Genomic DNA, 23,215 nt, shown 5'->3' with positions numbered 1-23,215 from the left:
TTAACAAATGAAAACTGCGTCAAGAGTTTTAAAACAAACAAACTTAAGCTAAAGTTAAAATGAGTCACACAATTAAATACTGGTCTGGTTGGTACTGTACTGTGACAAACCAGGCAATGACAGCCTAAGCTGTTATGCATGTATCATAATTCTGAATATAAAAAACCTGCAGAACAGGAAGTAGTTAGAAAACTCATCTCTTACCTGTAGTTTATCATCATAATTGATTTCTTCCTTCAAAAGTCTCAGTTCTTGTGTTAAATGAAATGACTGTACGAGATGTTCTGGAGACACAAAGTCTTCAGTTACCTGAATACAGCTGTGAAAATTCTGTACCTATTCCCCAAACAGAGTAAAACAGAAGTTTTAGGAGGTGGGAATAAAGAGATGCAAAGTGGTCTCTTAACAAGAGACAATTCACCAAAGAACTTATTTTCTCCAAAACATCAAATGCATTTCAAAGTGGAACAGCACACTTTATGAAGAAGTTTATCACTGAAAAGTTTCATGTAACATGACTTCATGTAAATGGAATATTTTTAAATGATGCAAGAAAAAAAGCTTTTCCAGGAATCCTTCAGAGAGGCTGATAATTGGATCCTAATTGTCAATTTTGTCAAGGTAGATTTTCGGATGTTAATTAAGAACAAACCGCTGTATGGAAGGTATGTTTCCCCAAGCAGTGCAGTCAGTTTGGATGTCTGACGTTGCTTCTCCGACTTGCAGCATTGGGTCATTTCACTGTCAAGTTTCGTTTCCTTTAATCTGCTCTCGGGTGTAAAACTTAAGTTTGATTATTTGTGAGGAACTGTGATGAAAACTAGTTCCAGAAAGATCTACTGACCACACAGTTTTAGAACTCCCTAAGATTTTTTTTGTGCCTTTCTTTCAAATCAACCAATTAAAGATATCCTTCAGTCTCTTGTGTTATCAATACAACCGCTTTTTCTACTAGTTCTTTTTCTCTTGACTAAATGGTTTCACAAGAAGCCAGTCAATATCATCTGTTATTTGTTCAGCATGTACTTTACAGTTTCTTTAGAACCACTTTCTAGCAATGCTCAGGATAATGACAGAGAAAGGATCAAGCTTATCCAATCTGGATTATTTCCATGCTATAACTCCAGTGATGTTAAAAGATACCATAAAATTCCTGGGAAAGGAAGAAATAACTGAAAAATTAAACATTTACATTTATTCTCATTTTTAAAAATATGAAAATAAATTTAATTGGGAGAACTGTGAACGGGGAGATAGTAAGTGGGGAATAGAGACTGGAAAAAATCTGATGATAAGAATGATGAAATTCCAAAGGGGCTGTAATTCCTCCTCTGGGCATAATGACCACCTGAACAGTTGCAAATGTCTTTATTCTTTAACTCAAGCATTGTGCTTCTACTGATAGCTTGGTAGCACATATATATATTAAACATTTTCTTCACGTAATCATTAGGTTGTTGGTCCCTCTGGAGGATGCCCATAGTGGATGCCTCACATTGTCAGCATCGCTGTACAGTCCGGGTGGGTCTTCATTATGTGTCTGTAGAACAGATGCTCTATTTCACAGAGCAGGAAACTATGGACAAGAGATTCAGCACCTGTTCCAAGATAAACCAGCCAATAAATGGCAAGTCAACAGGAACCCAGCTCCCGTGATCTCTTGTGTAGCAGAGACGCTTTACAATCCTGCATTAACTCAGTCATGCCAACATACACGATCTCCAAATGCCCTGTCCCATCTTACATTCAGCTAAACAAGCTGTGGGGAGTTAAGTCAGTCTTTCTGAAGTTTGTGCCTTTAACTTTTAGCATGTGAATCTTTTTTAAAAAAATAACTTCTCCTCATCAACATTCTAATTTTGTTCATACATCATTTGTTGTTTCCCCCACCCCCCCTTTTTCATAGTCCTTTAGCCCTTTGAGCATATTTAAGATAACTGACTTGAAGTCTATGACAAATAAGTCTGATGTCTGGCCTCCCTCAGAACAGTTTCTGTTGAGGTATTTTTCCCCTGTGAAGGGGCCATCCTTTACAGTTCCTGTGTATGCTCTGTGACTTCTGGTTGAAAACTGGGGATCTAAACATTATAATGCGGTAGATAAAATCAGATTCTACCCCCGCCGGAGAGTGCTGCTGTTGACTGACATGGGTTGTAGTCATCCATTTGTTTTGTGATCCTTCCAAACTACTTTTGCAAAGACTGTTGTTTTTGGGTCTCGTCACTGATGTCTGTGTTAGGTTATCTGAAGTGTTCGAGATTTCCTTAAAGACCAAAAACCAGATACCCTTTTCTTCATTAGGCAGGCTCCTGGCCAATGTTAAGTTTTGAATTATATTCTAGAGCTCTGAAAAAGTTGATTCTGTCAGTCTTAGCCAGTTTATAGTTGTTTTAAAAGCACTCTTAGATGATGACTGTTTCCTGATGACCTCAAATTGATATATATAGATAGCTTAAAGACTTGAGGGTTAGTTTGAAGAGGCAAGGTTTAGTTTTAAAGCAGAACATATTTGAACTTCCCATTCCACTTACCCCTTTTTGGGCCATCTTGTGAGTCATTTTACATTTCACTTCCTTGGTAGACTGTCTTAATTCATACTTGCCTTCAAGGATCAGTTGTAATCATCAGTAGGTAATGTTTAGAAAATGTAACTTTTGTTTTCATGGTAGGAAGGTTATTATCTTAACACTGTGATTTTTGTCTAAGTCGTTTTAGTCATAAGAATGCAGATAATTTACAACTTAGGAATATTATTAACTTACTGTGAATGACCAAACACAAATCAATTAAGCAATTAAGGAAAACATTACCAGTAAAGATTCTGTGTTAATTTAGAAAGAAAGAAAGGAAGTGAAGTTGCTCAGTCGTGTCCGATTCTTTGTGGCTCCATGGACTGTAGCCCATCAGGCTCCTCCATCCATGAAATTTTCCAGGCAAGAGTACTGGAGTAGGTTGCCATTTCCTTCTCCAGGGGATCTTCCTGATCCAGGGATTGAACCTGGGTCACCTGCAATGCAGGCAGATGCTCAGATGCTTTACCATCTGAGCCACCAGGGAAGCCCTAAAGACTCTGTGTTAATTTAGAAAACAAAACAAAAAAACTGCTGCTTTTTAGAACTAAAAGCTACTCTAAACCTCAGGATACTAGAGCTGAGACAAAGTAAATCCTGGAGGTCATGATCCTTCTGCTTTGTCCAAGGATATACAAACACAGGGGTTTCAAAGACTCAGCCATGTTTGCCAACAGAAGATTTTTAAGCCTGCAATTCTAGAGTAGTTCTTAGAATATAAAGGAGGGCTGCTGCTATGACCCTTTCCCTCAGCTTGCCAAGATACACATCTGAATGCCCCTGCTCAGAGTCACCTGCGTCCCTCCTTCCCCTAACCCCAGGTCTCTCAAAGTGTTCACTGCTGACAACGAAAAGTATATTGATTCTTCCCTAGCACTGCTGGACTGTCAGTTCATGTGCTATCATTTGGTAGAAAGTTTTCTGATAGATGCCTTGGGTTTGCCAGGGCTTTCTATTTGTGCGGTTCTTAAAGCGTGGTTCCCAGACAGTAACATCAGAGTCACCTGGGAACTTATTAGAAATGTAGAATTTCAGGTCCTTCCTCAGACCCACTGAATCAGAAACTCGGGGCTTAAGGTCTAGCATTATGTGTTATATTGAGCGCTCCAGGAATTCTGGTGTATGCTATAGTATGAGAAGCACTGACTTAAGCTCAGGGATTATTTTTAAGGGCTATCTGTGGTTTGGTGGAAGTGAATGAAAAGTTTTCAGGACTTAGATCTAAGGACTAAATAAGTTGTAAATAATTGTGCATCTTAAGTCCAAGTTACACTGTGAATGGAGTTTGTACTTCCTTTTAATTCTCTGTAAAAACCACATTACCACCTCTTGTGAGTCATGGCCAACACCCTTTCAACAGAGTGCAAATAACTGCACTGTCATTATCACACCATGTGAAGGAAGGAAGGAAGGTAGAAATGCTTGCAATTTTATGCCAAAATATGCAGTAGATAAGTTTTTATTTTGGAACACTCAACAATTTAGTGGCAGAGCTCAAAATAGAATTTGCCAGTTTAGGTCACAGATGTTGCTTCAGTCTATTTAAGCAATAGCATCTTAAGTAGGAGTGTGTGTGTGTATATACAGATCAAATACAAGTACGCAGAGATGCTAAAGCACAGTGACTTCTGAACTTTAAACAGGATTACTTTGCCCACTATTTTGAGAACAAAAAAAAAGACTATTATCTTCCCTCTCTCCCCCTCAAGAAAGTACAAGCAGTAGAGAGACATTTACACTCATGGACTGTCTATGGTTCTCTGCTAATAGTGAATGCCTCTAGGGTAGAGAAACTGAGGGCACAGATGAGAAAAAGACTTAATTTTCACCATGAACCCTTGTGTACTGTTTGAATTTTTTTAAATCGGATGGATGTATTACATTTTCAAAAGAAAAATGATTTAAAAATAGCTGGGCTTCCCTAGCTCAGTTGGTAAAGAAACCACCTGTGATGCAGGAGACCCTGGTTTGGGAAGATCCGCTGGAGAAGGGATAGGCTACCCACTCCAGTATTCTTGGGCTTCCCTTGTGGCTCAGCTGGTAAAGAATCCACCTACAATGTGGGAGAGACCTGGGTTCTGGGTTCGATCCCTGGGTTGAAGGGAAAGGCTACCCACTCCAGTATTCTGGCCTGGAGAATTCCATGGACTTAAGTCCATGGGGTTGCAAAGAGTTGGACATGACTGAGCAACTTTCACTTTTTCCTAAACAGTATTGAACTGAATGTCCACATGAAAAAACTGAACCTAAGTTCATAAGCACTATGTACAAATATTAACTAAAAAGTAGATAACAGACCTAAATGTAAGACTAATAACTATAAAACTTCTAGAAGAAAATTTAAGAGAAAGTTTTTTTTCATCTTGACCTAGCCAAAAATTCTGCAGATACAATAAAAGTATAATAAAAAAAGTTGATCAATTGAACTTCATCAAAACTTTTGCTCTTTGGAAGACACTATTAAGAAAATGGAAGGATAAGTAAGCCACAGATTGGGAGAAGATATGTAAAAAAAAAAGCACATATCAGATATAGGACTCTTAAGTAGAGCAGGTAGACACCCCTAACACAGTAAGGAAAAAGAACCCAGTTACAAAAATGTATAAATAAATGCATTGCAAACACTTCTCCTACGCTTTGGATTACATTTTCACTCTCTTAATAGTGCTTTTTAATGAACAGAAACTCTTAATATATTCCAGTTTATCCATTTTGAAAAAAATGGACAAATATTTAAACACACATTTACCAAAACAGATTTACAGATGGCAAATAAGCACATAAAAAGATGTTCAACTTATTTAGATATTAAGAAAATGTAAATTAAAGCCATAATGAGATAACAATACATACATTCAGATGCTTAAAAACAAAACTGCCAGTAAATAGAGGAAATGGAACTCATGTACTGCTTTGGGGAATGGAAAATAGTATAACCACCAGACTTGCAGCATCTTATCAAGTAAATCATACACTTATCCTGTGACCAGGTTGGTATTTACCCAACTGAAATGAAAATCTGTGTTCATACAAAAACCCTTATGTGAATGTGGCTTATAGGGCCTTTGTTACTAATCCAAACTGAAAATAACACAAATGTTCAATTGGTGAACGGATTACAAAACCAAGTGACAAATTCAAGCAATGAAAAACTATCCAGTAATAGAAGCAACTATTGATACAACAACATGGATGAAACTCCAATCCATTATACTAAGAAAAGTCACACTCAAAGGCTACATGTTATATGATTCCAATCATATGACATTCTTATAAAGGCAGGGCTACAGGGAAAGAAAATAGATAAATGGTTATAGGAATGTCAGGTAGGAGAGATTGACTAAAAAGTGGGGGAGAGAGAAGTGGAACACAGTAGAAAATCCAGAGATAAACCCACACACCTATGGTCACCTAATCTATGACAAAGGCAAGAATATACAACAGAGAAAAAACAGTGTCTTCAATGAGTGGTACTGGTAAAACCGGACAGTTATATGTAAACGAATGAAACTAGAACCATCCCTAACACCATACAGAAAAATAAACACAAAATGGATTAAAGATCTAAATGTAACGCTGGATACTGTAAAACTCTTAGAGGAAATCATAGGCAGACCACTCTCTGACATAAATCACAGCAAGATCTTCTATTTACCTCCTACAGTAATGAAAATAAAAATAAATGGGACCTCATTAAACTTAAAAGCTTTTGCACAGCAAAGGAACTCATCAACAAAATAAAACCAGAACCCTGAGGACTGGCGAAAATATTTGCAAACAAAGCAACTTATAAGGGACTAATCTCCAAAGTACACAAACAGCTCATGCAGCTCAATAATGAAAAAAAAAATGGCCAATCACAAAATGGGGATATTACCTAAACAGACATTTCTCCAAAGACATACAGGTGGCCAAAAGGCACATGAAAAAATTCTCAACATCACTAATTACTAGAGAAATGCAATCAAAACTACAATGAGGTACCACCTCACACTGGTCAGGATGACCACCATCAAAAAATCTACAAGCAAAGGCTGGAGAGGATGTGGAGAAAAGGAACACTCCTATACTGCTGATGGGAATGTAAACTGGGATGTTGGACAGTCCTTAAAAAACTGAAAACAGAACTATCATGTGACCCAGCATCCCACTCCTGTGCGTGTATCCAAAGAAAACCACAATGTTTACTGCAGCACAGTTTACAACAGCCAGGACATGGAGACAACCCAAATGTCCACTGATAGAGGAATGGATAGAGGTGGTACATATGTAAAATGGAATATTACTCGGCCATAAAAAAAAAGAACAAAATAATCTGCAGTAACATGGGTGGACCTAGAGATTATCATACTGAGTAACGTTAAGAGAAACACAAATATTGTTATCACTTACATGTAGAATCTAAGAAAATGGTACAAATAAACTTATATACAAAACAGAAATAGAGTCACAGAGGTAGAAAACTTATGGTTACCGGGGGGAAAGAGAGGGAGTAAATTGGGAAACTGAGGTCGATATATACACGCTGCTACATACGAAACAGACAGTAAGGATCTACTGTATAGCATAGGAAACTCTACTCAATACTCTATAATGACCCACATGAGAAAAGAATGTAAAACAGAGTGGATATATGTATAACTGATTCACTTTGCCGTATACCCAAAACATTATAAATCAACTACACTCCAATAAAAAACTTTTTAAAAGTTGGGGAGGACGTAGGAGGAGGGAATTTTTTGAAGTGATGGCAATGTTCTTTATTACCTCATTACACATTTGTGAAACTTTACAGAACTGTATAGTAAAGAGTATGTATACTATATACAAATTATACCTTTAAAAAATGCACTGTCCAGTTTGACTTTAAAGAAAATGAATACTGAATAAACTGAGTATGTAATAAGGATTTTCAATGAAACCTGTTTTGTGTTATCAAATAATTACTTATAGTTGCAAAAATATTTACTATTCTCTTAAACAGACTGCTCCTTTCAGGGCATTTTACATTTGGATAAAGATTAGCTATTTTCTGGGCTTCCCTGATGGCTCAGGCAGTCAACAATCCACCTGCAATGCAAGAGATGTGGGTTCAATCCTTGGGTTGGGAAGATCTCCTAGAGAAGGGAAATGGCTGCCCACTCCAGTATTCTGGCCTGAAGGATTCTACTGACAGAGGAGCCTGGCAGGCTACAGTCCATGGGGTCACAAAGGGTTAGACATGACTGAGCAACTTTCACTTTCACTTCACTATCTATTTTTTGGTAAGAGGTTAGAAGGCCAAGAATGATATGTGGGGTGCATCCCAATTAAACATGAATCATAAATGACACATCTTTGAAATTATTGTATTAAGTCCATAGGAAAATAAAACAATTTAACATCCTAGAGAAAAAAACGTGTAATTTTTTCTCTAGGATGTCACTGTAGAGAAGAAGATATAATGATGATTCTATTTTACTACCATAAATGCTATTCGAAATTTAAGAATGATAAATCTAACGCTAAACTTGACATCTTAAAAACTGTTATCACTTAAGGAGTATTTGTGGCTATTATAACAGTGTCACAAATATTATGCAGGCGCTAATTGTGTATTGGTATATAAAATGTAGGAAGCTTTCCTTGGTCAAAAGACACATATCACATACATCTCAATACATCTTTGCCACCTTTGGTGGCAAAGGTAGGGAACCAACTCTGAGACAAGCCAGCTTTCTGGATTCCCAGGTTGCCTCTGCACTTTTGTTACTATGAGGGCTAAACTGCTCTCTGGTGTAGCTTCAGTCTATTTATAGAAACCCAACATATGCTTTTAATCCAAACCTTCCACATCACCGTCTATTCTATGCCATTCTTCCGGGTGCCGCACGGTAAAGCCCCAGAAACAAAAATTAGGTGTTTAGTTTTAAGTTTTGTGAATCGATAGCTAATAAAAATTACTTACCATCTTTCTTTGGACATGCTACTGTTATGTTAGCAAACTAAAGGAAGGAAGTCATGTTAGCAAAAAATAGGAAGGAAGCATAGTCAAAATCTATTAATTCATTCTATTCATATTTGGTACCTTAGAAAATGTATCCTAAGACCTGATACTCTCCCCTTCTGCTGTTAAGTCTCAACTATTGAGAATTGAATATATATAGTAACTCTTTTTTTCCCCTAAAAAGTCTTTAAAACTAGACTTCAGTCCACTAAATCAGAAACAACACAACACTGGAAATCTGGTTCATATTAATACAATTTACAGTCTCAAAGCATTTAATTAGATCTCATCAAGCACTGAAAAGCTGTTTTAGGAATTTCTTAATGAAGGCATACTAGTGTAGGTCATTCTCTTTCTTATGTCTTCTTTGATTTATATTTAACTCAGAACAATTTCTTTCTGGTTCAGTAACAATGTGTTACAAGTAACTTTATGTACCTGATGAAGTGCTCCCGCTGGTAAGACAATGGCATCCCCAAGGAACTGAATAAGAGTGCAGGTTTTGACTCCATATTCCTCAAGCAGTCTTTGACGAAGCTTTTTGTTCACATACCAACTCTGGTCACGTATAGGATCATGTTCTGGTAGAACTTCAAGGCCTTGTTCTTTTGAAATCTGAAATATGGATTAAAATTAAAATATGTACCCCAATTTAAGTAAAGGAAATGGTAAATCCTGTTCAGCTAAATTTCAATTTTCTTTACAGTAAGTCTTTTGTTCTTGGAATCTTCTGGAATGACGATTAAGCTTAAGTTAAAGAAAATCATGTTCTACAGTTGAAAAAGCAAAAGGATATGAAACTGTTGCAGACTGATGTAATGTTAAAAAAGTAAATTATACTTTCTCATCTTCTCCTTTCACTATGAAGTTTTCTCTTTTTTTAAAATAGTAATAATGATAACTTTTCCCCAGTTTTTTTGGCTACACCATGAAGATTGCAGGGATCTTAGTTCTCTGACCAGGGGAATTGGAATCATGCCCCTGCAGTGGAAGCACAGAGCCCTCATCACTGAACCGGTGGGAAACTCGTTGACAATGAGGTTTTCATCCGCTTGGTTCCTTCCAGTAATTTTAAGAGTATAGCACAAAGAAGGGGGAAAGCTTAGTTTAGTAGCCTTCTTCCAAAAGCCAAGCCATTTGTATATATGAACTTCACAGATATTTTTTGATGCTATTCTTTTTTTAAGGTAGGTACAAAGAGGTGATGGAATTCCAGTTGAGCTATTTCAAATCCTCAAAGGTGATGCTGTGAAAGAGCTGCACTCGATATGCCAGCAAATTTGGAAAACTCAGCAGTGGCCACAGGACTGGAAGAGGTCAGTCTTCGTTCCAATCCCAAAGAAAGGCAATGCCAAAGAATGCTCAAACTACTGCACAATTGCACTCATCTCACATGCTAGTAAAGTAATGCTCAAAATTCTCCAAGCCAGGCTTCAGCAATACGTGAACCGTGAACTTCCAGATGTTCAAGCTGGTTTTAGAAAAGGCAGAGGAACCAGAGATCAAATTGCCAATATCCGCTGGATCATCGAAAAAGCAAGAGAGTTCCAGAAAAACATCTATTTCTGCTTTATTGACTATGCCAAAGCCTTTGACTGTGTGGATCACAATAAACTGTGGAAAATTCTGAAAGAGATGGGAATACCAGACCATCTGACCTGTCTCTTGAGAAACCTGTATGCAGGTCAGGAAGCAACAGTTAGAACTGGACATGGAACAACAGACTGGTTCCAAATAGGAAAAGGAGTACGGCAAGGCTGTATATTGTCACCCTGCTTATTCAACTTATATGCAGAGTACATCATGAGAAACGCTGGGCTGGAAGAAACACAAGCTGGAATCAAGATTGCCAGGAGAAATATCAATAACCTCAGATATGCAGATGACACTACCCTTATGGCAGAAAGTGAAGAAGAACTAAAGAGCCTCTTGATGAAGGTGAAGGAGGAGAGTGAAAAAGTTGGCTTAAAGCTCAACGTTCAGAAAACTAAGATCATGGCATCTGGTCCCATCACTCCATGGGAAATAGATGGGGAAACAGTGGAAACAGTGTCAGACTTTACTTTTTAGGGCTCCAGAATCACTGCTGATGGTGACTGCAGCCATGAAATTAAAAGATGCTTACTCCTTGGAAGGAAGGTTATGGCCAACCTAGATAGCATGTTTAAAAGCAGAGACATTACTTTGCCAACAAAAGTCCGTCTAGTCAAGACTATGGTTTTTCCAGTGGTCATGTATGGATGTGAGAGTTGGACGGTGAAGAAAGCTGAGCGCCGCAGAATTGATGCTTTTGAACTGTGGTGTTGGAGAAGACTCTTGAGAGTTTCTTGGACTGCAAGGAGATCCAATCAATCCATCCTAAAAGAGATCAATCCTGGGTGTTCATTGGAAGGTCTGATGTTGAAGCTGAAGCTCCAATACTTTGGCCACCTCATGTGAAGGGTTGACTCATTGGAAAAGACCCTAATGCTGGGTAGGATTGGGGGCGGGAGGAGAAGGGGACGACAGAGGATGAGATGGTTGGATGGCATCACCGACTCGATGAACATGGGTTTGGGTAGACTCCGGGAGTTGGTGATGGACAGAGAGGCCTGGCATGCTGCAATTCATGGGGTCGCAGAGAGTTGGACATGACTGAGCGACTGAACTGAACTGAACTGAACAAAGATAAATACCTTATATCGCTAACCTTCTAACGCTTGACAAATCAATTTCAAGGAACCTTTTGACTAACAAGTGAAATCTTCTGCTTTAAAAAGCATAATTTATAATAAATTAAAAGATTGGTAGGTGGTTTTAGGAGAAGGCGATGACACCCCACTTCAGTACTCTTGCCTGGAAAATCCCATGGATGGAAGAGCCTGGTAGGCTGCAGTCCATGGGGTCTCGAAGGAGTTGGACACGACTGAGTGACTTCACTTTCACTTTTCACTTTTGTGCACTGGAGAAGGAAATGGCAACCCACTCCAGTATTCTTGCCTGGAGAATCCCAGGGATAGGGGAGCCTGGTGGGCTGCCATCTGTGGGGTTGCACAGAGTCAGACACGACTGAAGTGACTTAGCAGCAGCAGCAGGTTTTAGGATAAGATAGTAATTACAGGGCCATAGCTCCTTCACTTTTACACGGACCAAAGACAAACCTTAAGTTCATTCAGAAAGAATACGAAAACCAGCAATTATGGTCCCTTAAAAGAAATCCTTATCATTACAAAATTCAGAAAATATTGAGAAAATGGTTTGAACTAATTTCAGATCAACGTGTCACTTTTTAACAAGCAAATTAAATGTACAATTACTCAAAATGTCAACCTATTCAAGTATCACAGAGCAACCAGATATGACAGGGTATAGAATTACTCCTTAGGTCAATAGCCAAAAATATGAGTAACATTAAAAATAAAATCTGCTTTCTTCACGTTTCTATGACATATTAAATTTTATATTCTATAATTCCAATCACTACTTTTCACCAAGGGTAACATGTGACTCATTAACAGGATCTTTACGGGGATAAAGAATACTAGTAACTGAGAAGAAACTGCCATTCAAATTCCTCAAGAGAAAGGAGTTTTTGATTTTCAATAACGAAAACTTCCGTCTTCCTTAGTAAAAATTATTTAATCATCTTATACTGCTGAATGCCAATGAGGTTACATTAAAAATTAAGTCTTCTTTCAAGGTGAAGAGATAAAACTATGTATGGAACCTAAAATTATACCTTATGAAGAAATTCCCGTATCTTGTCAACATCTTTCCCAGCATAAATATGCCACAGAGCACCAGGTATTTCACTTGAGTCCTTCAATCGTTTTCTTAAAATGTCATCCAAATCTTCTTCCTCAAATTTCTTGAGTATTCCTAAAACGCAGGATATTTTCATACTGGTCAATAAAGACTACCAGAAAGTCAAGTCACCTCAAATTGACCTCTCAGAGAAGCACACTGTCTGACTAGACTGGACTCTTAAAGAGGAGATAAACCCAGTTATACATGAAAACTATGGTAACTACAAGAGCAGAGAACACTGACCTGGGTACCTGGGGACAGTAACTTTCCCCAGTTCCTTTGTTTTCTGTAAACCAAGGAATGGGAGATAAAAACTCAAGGACCTTTACTCAAACTTAACCACCTTTTTTTTCTTGTCCCAAAACAATGGTCATAACAATGTTTTATACTCATAGCATTTCATAACTTCCAAAGGACTTTAGTGACCAGTATTAGGCAAGGATCATAATCTCTATTTTACAGCTGAGCAAAAAGGTTCAGTGAGGAGAAAGGATTTGTTCATAACCATGACTAACGAATGGCAGAGCAAAATGTCTCATTTACCATTACTGATTAATCTATAATCAAATACTAATACTTCAGGTGCTATGATTGAGGAGGTATCAGACCATTCTGCTAATATGTTGACAAATTAAAAACTGTACATACATATGTATAAACAAGTGAAGTATAGCAATGTCATCATTTTCAAACTGTTGATTTCACTACAATGAACATTCTGAAGAAATGTTTTAACAGAAAAGTAAATCTATTGCTTAACACAAAGAATATATCAAATGTTTACTAATTTATGATAGTGAAATCTTTTTTAAAGTTAGCTGCAAAGATTTTTTGAAGTCAAACATTAGATGTTTACAATATACCAAACACTGTCCTAGAACGTTGGGGAATAGTTAAGACTTCCTGGAATAAAAGAGGCTATTAATAAGTGTAGGTAAACAAGAATATCACAAGTGCAATCATACAAGTTAAAAGGATGCACAAAGACTAGTTCAGTCCTTAAATTTTTTTTCTTAGTTTTTATTTTTGGCTTCACTGTATAGCAGACATGTAGGACCTTAGTTCCCCGACTAGAAAGTGAACCAACATCCCCTGCATTTGAAGCATGATGTCTTAACCACTAGACCACCAGAAGTCCCCTGTCAAATGTTATTTTTAAACGAAAAAGATAAAGAAAATTGTTACTGCTCTGTGAATTTTTAAAGGCTACTACAAAGAATACATCACGTTTCCTACTTTATGACAGTGAAATCACAAGGACAAAGATGACTGTTGGAGCAGAGAAGGTTTATACTTTAATGAAGACCTTGATCTGATCTACGTTTTGAGGAATTTGAAAGAATACAGGAATTTGCTAGGGAGACAAGGAAGTTGGGGAGCCACTGTAGGTAAAGGAGAAAGCATGTACTTTAAGTAGGTACCAAAACATTCCTTTTTATGGTGACCAACTATAAAAACTGGAAAATTTTTTAGAAAGTCCAAAAATTAAAGTGCTAATGAACTTTTCTCAAAAGATCAAATATTAGGGTATGAAAAAGAGGGATGGGAGATGAATTAGGAAGAAAGATGAAAAACTTCTAGCATTTAAGGACATGAAAGAAAAGCAGGGGAGAAAAGCAGATTGTATAACCTACAATAACCTCTGTATTGTAGACTAAGTGCTACAGGGTATAATTTGAACAAAGTACAATGAGGTGCAAATGACTTACCTTAGTATCTGCAAGGGACTGGTCCCAGGACCCTCCACCCCCAACCATGGCAGATACCAAATTCCACAGATGTTCAAATTGGTTAAGTGTTTTTACCCTCCCTCACCCTGTATACTTTTAGACCATGTATAATACCTAATATAGTATAAACGCTATGTAAATAATTATAAATACAATATGAAAAACATGCAAACAGTTGCTGGACACAGCAAATTCCTTTTTCATTTTTTGGGTGGCAGAATTAGCAACTTTTGGAGTATAGCATATTTTTATTTTTTTTAATTGGGGTACAATGTTGTTAGTCAAATTAAAGTTTTGCTTTTTGAAACTTACTAGAATTTTCTTTCCTCAATTATTTTCTATCCTTTGTTGGTTCCACAAATGTGGAACCCGCAGATTCAAAGGGGTATGACACCACAGCCTTTGAAAAGGTAAGTAATCTGGTACCAGAGGACACACATTTCTGTGCTAGAGCTCAGACTATAACTCAAGCGTGCTTGACTTTCAAATCCTTGGGAGTGGGGGAGGTAAGAGTTTTTACTGATTGTAACAGTTAAATTAGCTGAGAAACTATGAGTTTCTACAGTTTTGGAGGAATTTAGCTTGTGTATTATGTGTGTATGTACTCAGTTGCTAAGTTGTGTCCCACTCTTTCTGACCCATGGACTTTAGCTCATCAGGCTCTTCTCTTCATGGGATTCTCCAGGCAAGAATACTGGAGTGGGTTGCCATTTCCTTCTCCAGGGGATCTTCCTGACTCAGGGACTGAACCCGAGTCTTCTGCACTGGCAGGCAGATTCTGTCCACTGAGCCACCCTGTGTATTACAGAAGCTGTTAAATGTGCATGATCAGAGTGAATACTGTAATAAACCTCCAGGTCCTGAGCACCTAGCCACTAAGTTGCAGATACATTCTGGGTTCCAGAAAAAATTGTTGAACTAAGTAGTGGCTGGAAATCATGTATAGGAAGTGCACATAAACCAGAATGAGAATAAAGTCTATAACTCTAGAAAAGTCTGTGATTCCATTATACGAAGAATGAAAGGTATAGTGTTACTGAAGCCACAGTCAGTATTTGAAGAAGAGGCACTGATTAACAGTATCATTTATTACAGATGGTTTAAATAATAGAAGGACCAGAAAGAAACCACTGTACTGAACTATGACTGTCGGTGAGAGCCATAGCAACAGTAATCTCAGCGGGGCAGCAGGTAGGGGCCAACCTGCACTGAGCTGAAATATGAAAGGGAGGTGACAGACACAGCGAAGAACGCATCATGAGGGCATAAGTAATAGGATAGTGGCCAGGAAGACAAGCTTTGAAGAAGGTTTTGTGAGAAAGGTAGAATAGTCTAAAGTTTGCCCCTACTCTCAGAAAAGAAGCCAGTGTAAAAAGAAAAGTCTAAGGACCAATGTCTATAATGAAGGGAATAATAGAGGGATAGATGGAACAAGGTTTCAAAAAGACACCCAGAGGGCAGGACTAAAATCTATACACTGGATAGAAAATTTATTTCTACTTAGGAAAAAGGCCCCTTCTTTTTTGGTACTACAAGGGAAAAAAGCATGCTTGAGATACAAACGTGTCTTCATCATCTTCAGAACAAAGACCTAGTTTCTCTTCTTTACTAAATGTTTTTAAGTGAGCTCACCATTTTACTTTCATACACTCAAATAATAATATGAAAGGAGTAAATAAAAAATATTCACTTTTAAGACCTCCCTGGTGGCCCAGTAATTGAGAGTCCACCTGTCAATGTAGGGGGCCACAGGTTTGGCCCCTACTCCAGGAAGATTCCACATGCTTCAAGGGCAACTAAGCCCATGCACCACACTCCTGAGCCTGAGCCCTAGTGTGCTCCACAAGAGAGGCCATCATAATGAGAAGCCTGTGCACCACAACCACAGAGCAGCCTGGCAGTAATGAAGGCCCAGCACAGCCCAAAATAAATCAAATTCTTTTGCTGCTGGTGGTGGTGGTACAGTCGCTGAGTTGTGTCCGACTCCATGGACTATAGCCCGACAGTCTCCTCTGCCCAAGGGATTTCCCAGGCAAGAGCACTGGAGCAGGTTGCCATTTCCTTCTCCAGGGGATCTTCCTGACCTAGGGATCAAACCCACATCTCCTGCACTGCAGGTAGATTCTTTACCAACCGAGCCACCAGGGAAGTCCTAAAAGTGAATTTAACTCACTTTTAAAATTGAAAATCCTTTGTGTAAAAAAAAAAAAAAAAAAAAAGCCAGGTAAATTAATCATATCTCAAAGTAAGTATTACATATCCCTAAATACACTGCAATATAGGGGGAATCTTTGATGTAACTCAGAGGCTGACACTCTGGATAGTACTACTGGGTGTGGTTAGTCAACTGTTTTTCCAAAACATCACTATTCTTAAAGTTTCTTTACCTGCTTTTGAGAGAATGCCATTTCCTTTTGCTATGCCAACATAGACTAGAATATTTACAACATCAGAAACTTCAACATGTAGATTTGTTGTTCCTATATCATGATCTTTAGCAGCAGCTACACCTGTGTATAAAATAAAATTTTATTTAACATAATAATACTTTATATACCCTAGATATTCCTTCCAAAATCAACTCTATGAGGAAGGTCTGTTAGTTATAATCGGAGTTTTAGTCTCTTTATTCTAACACCTGCCCACAAAATATCAACTATCCATGAAATACACTATAAAAGTCAAGTTAATAGAAAATGTAACTCTATTTTACACTGTTGGCTATTAATACCTAATATAGTACTGGTCTGCTTCAAAAAATATTTCAAAGGATTATTAATGGAACAGATTTAGTAGAATCTAAAAATGATTAGACAATTTATCTTTGGTCAGAAGTTATTTAAAATTCCACATACTCCAAGCTGATAGAAATGCAAATATATACTTACCATAAGCACTGCACAACCTGGGTCCTAGATCAGGGCGTACAAAAAATCCCGGTAAATGAGAGGCCAGGTTGAATTTTCCTTCTGGATTACAATATTCTGGCAATGGCAGGCTTTTTAAAAGATCTTCATATCTGAATAACAACATTGACTTCTTTTAAATAAAGATTTACATTCTTTAAGTATTTTCAAATATATAATGTTCAAGTTGTTAAACTTCCCATAAGGCCTCTAACAGTTAAAACTTTTCTTGGCTTCATTCAAAGTTTAAATGAATGCATAATATGCAGATAAGCAAAGAATAGAAGTGATACTGACTAAAACTGCAATTCTTCTTCCCCAAACACAGCGAACTGAGAGCACCAAGAGAAGGGAGGTCCTGAAAGGGGCCTCCTGTTCTTTGACAGAGCATTCTCTTCTTTACTGCCCTAGCAAAGACACTCACATTCCCCTGCTGAGACCAGAGATTCAGTTCTGTAATTTTTTTTTCTTACTTCCTTTTAATTGAGGAAGATACTACTTAAAGCTCACATTTGTAGTTTATTATCCCCCTCCTTGGATAATCTCTGCTCAACCTCAAAAGTCAAGAGTCAAAATAGCCAAATATAAAAAAATATACCTTGCTGGCATCATAGTTTTGAAGTCTTCTCCTGAAGGGCAATCTTTCAATTTTAAAACAACTGTTTCTCCACTTTTTGTTTTTTGCCGTTCTATAAGAATGCAATTGATTATTAAAAAGATAATTTTTGTCTTTTTATTCTTATTAATGTTTGAAGAGGAAAGAAAAAATGTAAAATTAATGAATACCTCTATTATCATACAGCAGGTACTTAAAAGAATGCTTGCTTATGGACTTTTATTTATGTATTCATGTACTATTAAGATGTTTATTCCTTATGTAGATATTTGCAACATCACTAAAAAATTCTTTAAAAAAAAATCTCTTTACAACTATTACTAAGATTAAAATTATAATCTTACATTTTTATCTTTAATTTTTCAAAATGTTTTACACAAAGTATTTAATCCAAGTTTCAAAAGTTTTTGGGGTTGCCAAAAATATTCCCCAGGAATATTAATATACTGAATATGACATAAAGAAACAGAATGACTTTTTTTGGTGGGGGTAGTCACTCAACCCCCTGATTTGTGTAATCTTAGTTCACCCACCAGGGATTGAACCTGGGCCACAGCAGTGAAAGCCTGAGTCCTAACCACTGGCTCACCAGGCTATTTCTAAATGACTTCTCTATCATCAAAGGAGATGAGGGACAGAGACAGGAATAGGACCCAGTCTCTTGATTCCAAGTACTTGTTTTTTTTTTACTAGAAAACAAAGTAATACAAATGTTTCAAAGATTTAAACAATGTTAAGTCATATTTCCAATTTATCATTTTTGGAAGATAGGTTTAAGAAAACAGTAAAACAAACAACAACAACAAAAACAACATACTTGAAACTTCCTCAAAACCATCCCAGAATTCCTTAACATTGGCATTTGAAATAATGCTGTCTTTGCAGTTGAGGAGATCAGCTTGGTGGTCTCCAAAATCAAGACTAATTGAGTCCGCCTTCCACAAGCTAATGTTCATTTTCTTATGCACGCCAGAAACCACTGCAGGCTTATAAACAATAGATAAATAAAAGTTAAAAGATATACATGGACATTTCCAAAATTTGATTTTACACACAACATACAGAAAACAGTTAACGTGTTGAATTTATGGACTAATTAATGACAAACTGTGAGAATGAAAGCAGCTTTTAAAAATAGTTCCTGACCTGGAAAGATGTTCACAATATATTTTCAAAGAGAAAAAGTAATAAGATAATGCTATGTACTGGCAGAGTACACTGTCATCTTTGAAAACAATAATTATAATATGTAGTATTTTTCAGGAAAGAGTCTGAAAGGCTACATTAAAATTTTCATTTTTAAGCAATTTAACGTTTTAATGTTTTATTTACAGATTCATTTCTATAGACAAAACATAACCTTGTACATATGTAATATATGTAATAAGATTTCTAAATAAAATATATAGTCTTTGGGATTAAAACAAATTATATCCATTCTGATTTTATATCACTTAGAACACATACACATTCTTTACCTCTACAAAGATCATGACAAATAAAATATTAACAACCAAGCACAACAATAATAAATTTAAAATCTATGACTGATTCCCTGAAAGTCAATTGGTTCTTTGAAATCCATGAATTCCAATTTCCTCCAGACTCTCTAACCCAGAAACCAATAATTGAAGATTTGAGGTTTTAAAACTCCAATGCCGATGTCAAAAAAAGACCTCTAAGGCAATCTGATACTTTATTCTTAGGTTTCTTTTTTTTTTTTAATCCTTTATTATAAATGAAGTAAAAAGAAAACTTGTAAAATATATTGTTTTACATAATCTTAAAACACATAAAATAAGTCTGAGGAGCCATAAGTGCAGAATAACCTCAAGCTAGGGTTGTCATCACGAAAGATATCTCAAAAACATAAAACAAACACTACACTAAGAATAAGAAGTAAACAACTTGGGTAACTGCAACATTAAAATTCCTTTCAGTGGGCTAATAATATATCCAACTATTGAAACAGGTCAGCTATTAGATAATTAACTATGGCTGATAATTCACATATTAATTTCCAGACCTTATGTCTATTCAGTAACACTTCTATCCAGCCCTGTAACATTGCTTATTATAGTAACCAGCAGCTTGGGAAAAGTAAAATTTTAAAAATATCTTAGAATATTCTCAAGAAGAATTCTTAGGCTACTATCATCATAATCTTCCTGAAGTACTGAAAGCTTTTGTAATTTGACCCCTTGCCTCTAGTCTCATTCCCTTCCAGTTCAACTTCCAATTTGCTTTGCTGTCTGTTATTTTATGTTGATCTGTACTACACATGAAGTACAGCCAACATTTTATAACAATCACAAATGGAGTATAACCTTTAAAAAAAAAATGTGAATCACTGTATGTGAATCACACCTATGACATATAACATTGTACATCAACTATACTCCCATTTTTAAGTTAACCTGATCGCTTTGATTCTTCAATTAAAACTGTCACCTATAGGATAAAGTTCAACTCTTTAGCATGATATAAAGGTCCCTCATAACTAAACACCTCATTTCCCCATCATTACCCCACAAAACTCTTATGTCAGGTAATCAAAGCTACTGAACAGTTCCTCTAACACCTGATCCTTTTTATTTCCAACCTCCCATCTATCTAGAAAGTCCCTGAGACAACATCAATTTAGACTACCAGCCCTTTTGAATTAGCACTCTAGCTTAGCCATTCACTCTTTTAGGTTTCCATAGTACCTGAAACAAAATTCTTAGCACATTTAACATATTTATAAAAGTTATTTATTTATAAGGCTGTTTAAGCCTACACAAACTTCAGTTGTCTAAATTGTGACCTAGCAATGGGATCAGGGATTCAAGGCAGAGCCAACCAAAAAAATACGTATTAAATACTGTGTATATGTAATGCATGGGTGTGTATTTTTTCTGGGGTGAGGGACCAAGCTATCATCAGATTTTGCAAAGGACTAGTGACCTAAAAAGATTAAGAATCACTGTACTAAAATGGTTCTTACTCAGTTTTACATAACTTACTCATTTTTATATTCTTATTGGCCAGCGCAAAGACTAGATTTTATTAGGTGCTCAATAACGATATACTGAATGAAAAAATTGAACTAAAATAGCAATGATGTTTTCCAGAATGCAAGGAAAAAACTGAACACAACACTAAGTCATACAAATTCCTAATTTGTGCACTAATGTAGTAAATTACCACCTGAAATGTGTATCAAACATTTTTATGTCAAAACTAGTCAAACAGAAAATCATTTTTATTTGAGCAGAATTAAATAATGGAGTTTCTCATTTAAGATTTGATGAACTAACTTATAAATAAATGTCCTATGGTCAAAGGCAAAAACATCTACACTTACCAGTTCAAGAAAAATGCTTTCAGTATTAACATTATAATAGCAGATATGAGTCTGTTAACTGGACTAAAATACAAATGTAAAGAAAGGAAGGCGATACCAAACTTTGTAAATATGACTTTATTAGAAGTCTGCTCACTAGCAGACTGAAACTGTAACATCAAATAATCAGTGCTTCCCTATTAACTTGTAAAAATCTGGCCAAAAATTAAAAATTCAGAAATAATCATTCTGATAACTTTTTTGATATCTTCCAACCCAAATGTGTCAAGATTATCTTTCCCTTTTCCCTCTAATCTTAAGGAGAAAACCATTTTTCCTATTCAACCAGCTTCAGTTCCACTCAGAGCATACTAAATCAGCTTAAAATACTCACTTGTCCGTATTTCCAACACTCTTTGAAAAGCTTCCAATTATTAGTATTTTTATAATCCTTAAGCCACAGAATATGCTTCTCACAGATCCAAGAATGTGGTACATCACTGTACAATTTATTGTTTTCATCCATGGCAGATTTTCTGCTTTCTTTGGGTTCTTCTTTGAACTCTGATTTTACATTTATCTTAGAGGCTTTATTTGGTGGAATTTTGTTTTCAACAACTGAAGCAATTATGTCATCAAGAATGTTTGGCATAGTCCTTCCACTTTTACCACTCTAATAAGAAAAAAATAAATATTTCAAGCAGAAACGATTACATTTGGAAACCTCTGCTTTAATTTTCCATTAACATAGCAAACACCACCACAAACAATATATCTGGCTTCAAGAATCTAGTCAGTAGATTTGGATCTCTAGCGCCTACATTGCTCCTGACAATGTAGAAGTTGGGTGGTCTCCATGTGAAAAACTGTGGGATCGGCAGAAACTTGAAGTGTGGTCTTTCTTGCTTTTATAACGTTTTAGGATCAGGGTAGAGGGGACAGAGATTAGGAAGACTCTGCCAACTTTTAAAAGCTGCTAAAAATTTGTGTCTACAATTCTGTTTTTATTTTCTTTCTGGTGAAAAAGCAAAAATTGATGTCTATATATTTTAAGTAAGAAAACTTGCATTCACATCCATCCCTCCCCCTCACCCCCAACTAGATACATGGTTTTCAAATTTTGAAGGAGTATCTTAGGGCGGTTTTGGAATCAAAATGTCCCTCCCTCAACTCTTTTCATCTGGGAAAAGAAAATCTCTGGATTTTAAGTTATCAGAATTATAACGCAAATAGGAAAATGCACAGTAATTTGGTATATTTGATTGCATCTGCATCTACTTATTGTGTAGTTCATAGCAAAGACCCCAAATCTAAATTTAAGGCCCATATGAAACACAAAAATCTAGCTTCTCACTCACGGGGGTTCCCATTGAATAAACTGGTGCAAAGGCAATGCCAGCATCTGTAGAACCCACGCGTAGCTTGCCAGCGGTTGTGGTCAGCAAATCTCGTAATGTTGAGCCTTGCTCATTATTCTGGGATACAGGAGGTGATGTTCTGCTATTTGGAGAATCAGGGTCATCTTGTTCTCTCTCTTCTTTAATTTGCTTTTCAAGGGCAAATTCTTTGTTTTCTAAAATAAAACATTTTAAAAAATGTAAATAAAATTAAACATGCTGCTCAAGTACAGACAAAAGGATTCTACATTTTACAGTAAGATGTGAATGAACTAGTGATTTAAGCACCTGGGCACACACCAGAGGATGGGTTAAATCCTTTAGGAGTCAAATAGTTTGAATAAGAGAAGGCCTTCCTCAATATTTTAGACATGAAAGTGAGTTTGCACCTGTCACAAATGAAAAATGCTATATCTGGACTTCCCTGGTGGTCCAGTGGTAAAGTATTCACCTTGCAATGCAGAGGATGTGGGTTCAATCCCTGGTTGGGGAACTAAGATCCCACGTGCCCAGCTAGTACCTAAGCCCACAGGCCACAACTAGAGAGTCCATGTACCATATTGAAAGCTCTCCCCGCTCCCAATAAGGCAATGAAGATTCTGCGTGCTTCAGAGAAGACCCAACACAGCCAGATAAATAAATAATTTAAAAAAAAAGAAAAATGCTATATCTAAGACAAGGACAAAGTGTAGATAAGTTACAAATCTATTGCCCTGGTGGCTTTATTGACGTGCTCATCTACAGATGACTCTTTCCCTAGCTTTGATATGATCATAGGAAGTTGAGTTCCTAGTAAGAAAAATGTGTTACTGACTCTAAGCCACAATGCAAGCAAAAGACAAAACTCAAGTGTTCTAAGTGGACAGTAGTACACTAATGTATAATAGTACACTGTTGAT

The 23,215-nt window shown here is 36.6% G+C and overlaps 1 protein-coding gene and 1 long non-coding RNA gene across 13 annotated transcripts in view; both read right to left on the bottom strand.

Moving 5' to 3' along the window:
• The window catches only part of JMJD1C (jumonji domain containing 1C), a 296,047-nt gene that overhangs the window by 946 nt on the left and 271,886 nt on the right, over positions 1–23,215 (bottom strand). For all 12 annotated transcript variants that reach the window (XM_081568966.1, XM_081568963.1, XM_081568969.1 and 9 more), the window contains 9 exons: positions 22,278–22,492; positions 21,314–21,592; positions 18,412–18,580; positions 17,577–17,667; positions 16,961–17,091; positions 16,460–16,582; positions 12,275–12,414; positions 8,995–9,171; positions 205–336 (listed from right to left, as the gene is read on the bottom strand). In XM_081568966.1, coding sequence (XP_081425092.1) covers positions 205–336; positions 8,995–9,171; positions 12,275–12,414; positions 16,460–16,582; positions 16,961–17,091; positions 17,577–17,667; positions 18,412–18,580; positions 21,314–21,592; positions 22,278–22,492 — 1,457 coding nt within the window. The remainder of the gene's footprint in view (positions 1–204; positions 337–8,994; positions 9,172–12,274; positions 12,415–16,459; positions 16,583–16,960; positions 17,092–17,576; positions 17,668–18,411; positions 18,581–21,313; positions 21,593–22,277; positions 22,493–23,215) is intronic.
• LOC145537951 (uncharacterized) lies at positions 14,269–15,957 on the bottom strand. Its single transcript, XR_014076528.1, has 2 exons — positions 14,914–15,957; positions 14,269–14,766 (listed from the first exon to the last, which is right to left on the bottom strand). It is a non-coding gene; the product is annotated as an uncharacterized LOC145537951 (long non-coding RNA).

The sequence above is a fragment of the Giraffa tippelskirchi genome, chromosome 2 (genome assembly GCF_054371585.1).
Source record: "Giraffa tippelskirchi isolate mGirTip1 chromosome 2, T2T-mGirTip1v1.2.pri, whole genome shotgun sequence".
Classification (NCBI taxonomy): Eukaryota; Metazoa; Chordata; class Mammalia; order Artiodactyla; family Giraffidae; genus Giraffa; species Giraffa tippelskirchi.
Note: the sequence above shows the minus strand (reverse complement) of the source record. Positions and strands in the feature narration are given on the sequence as shown.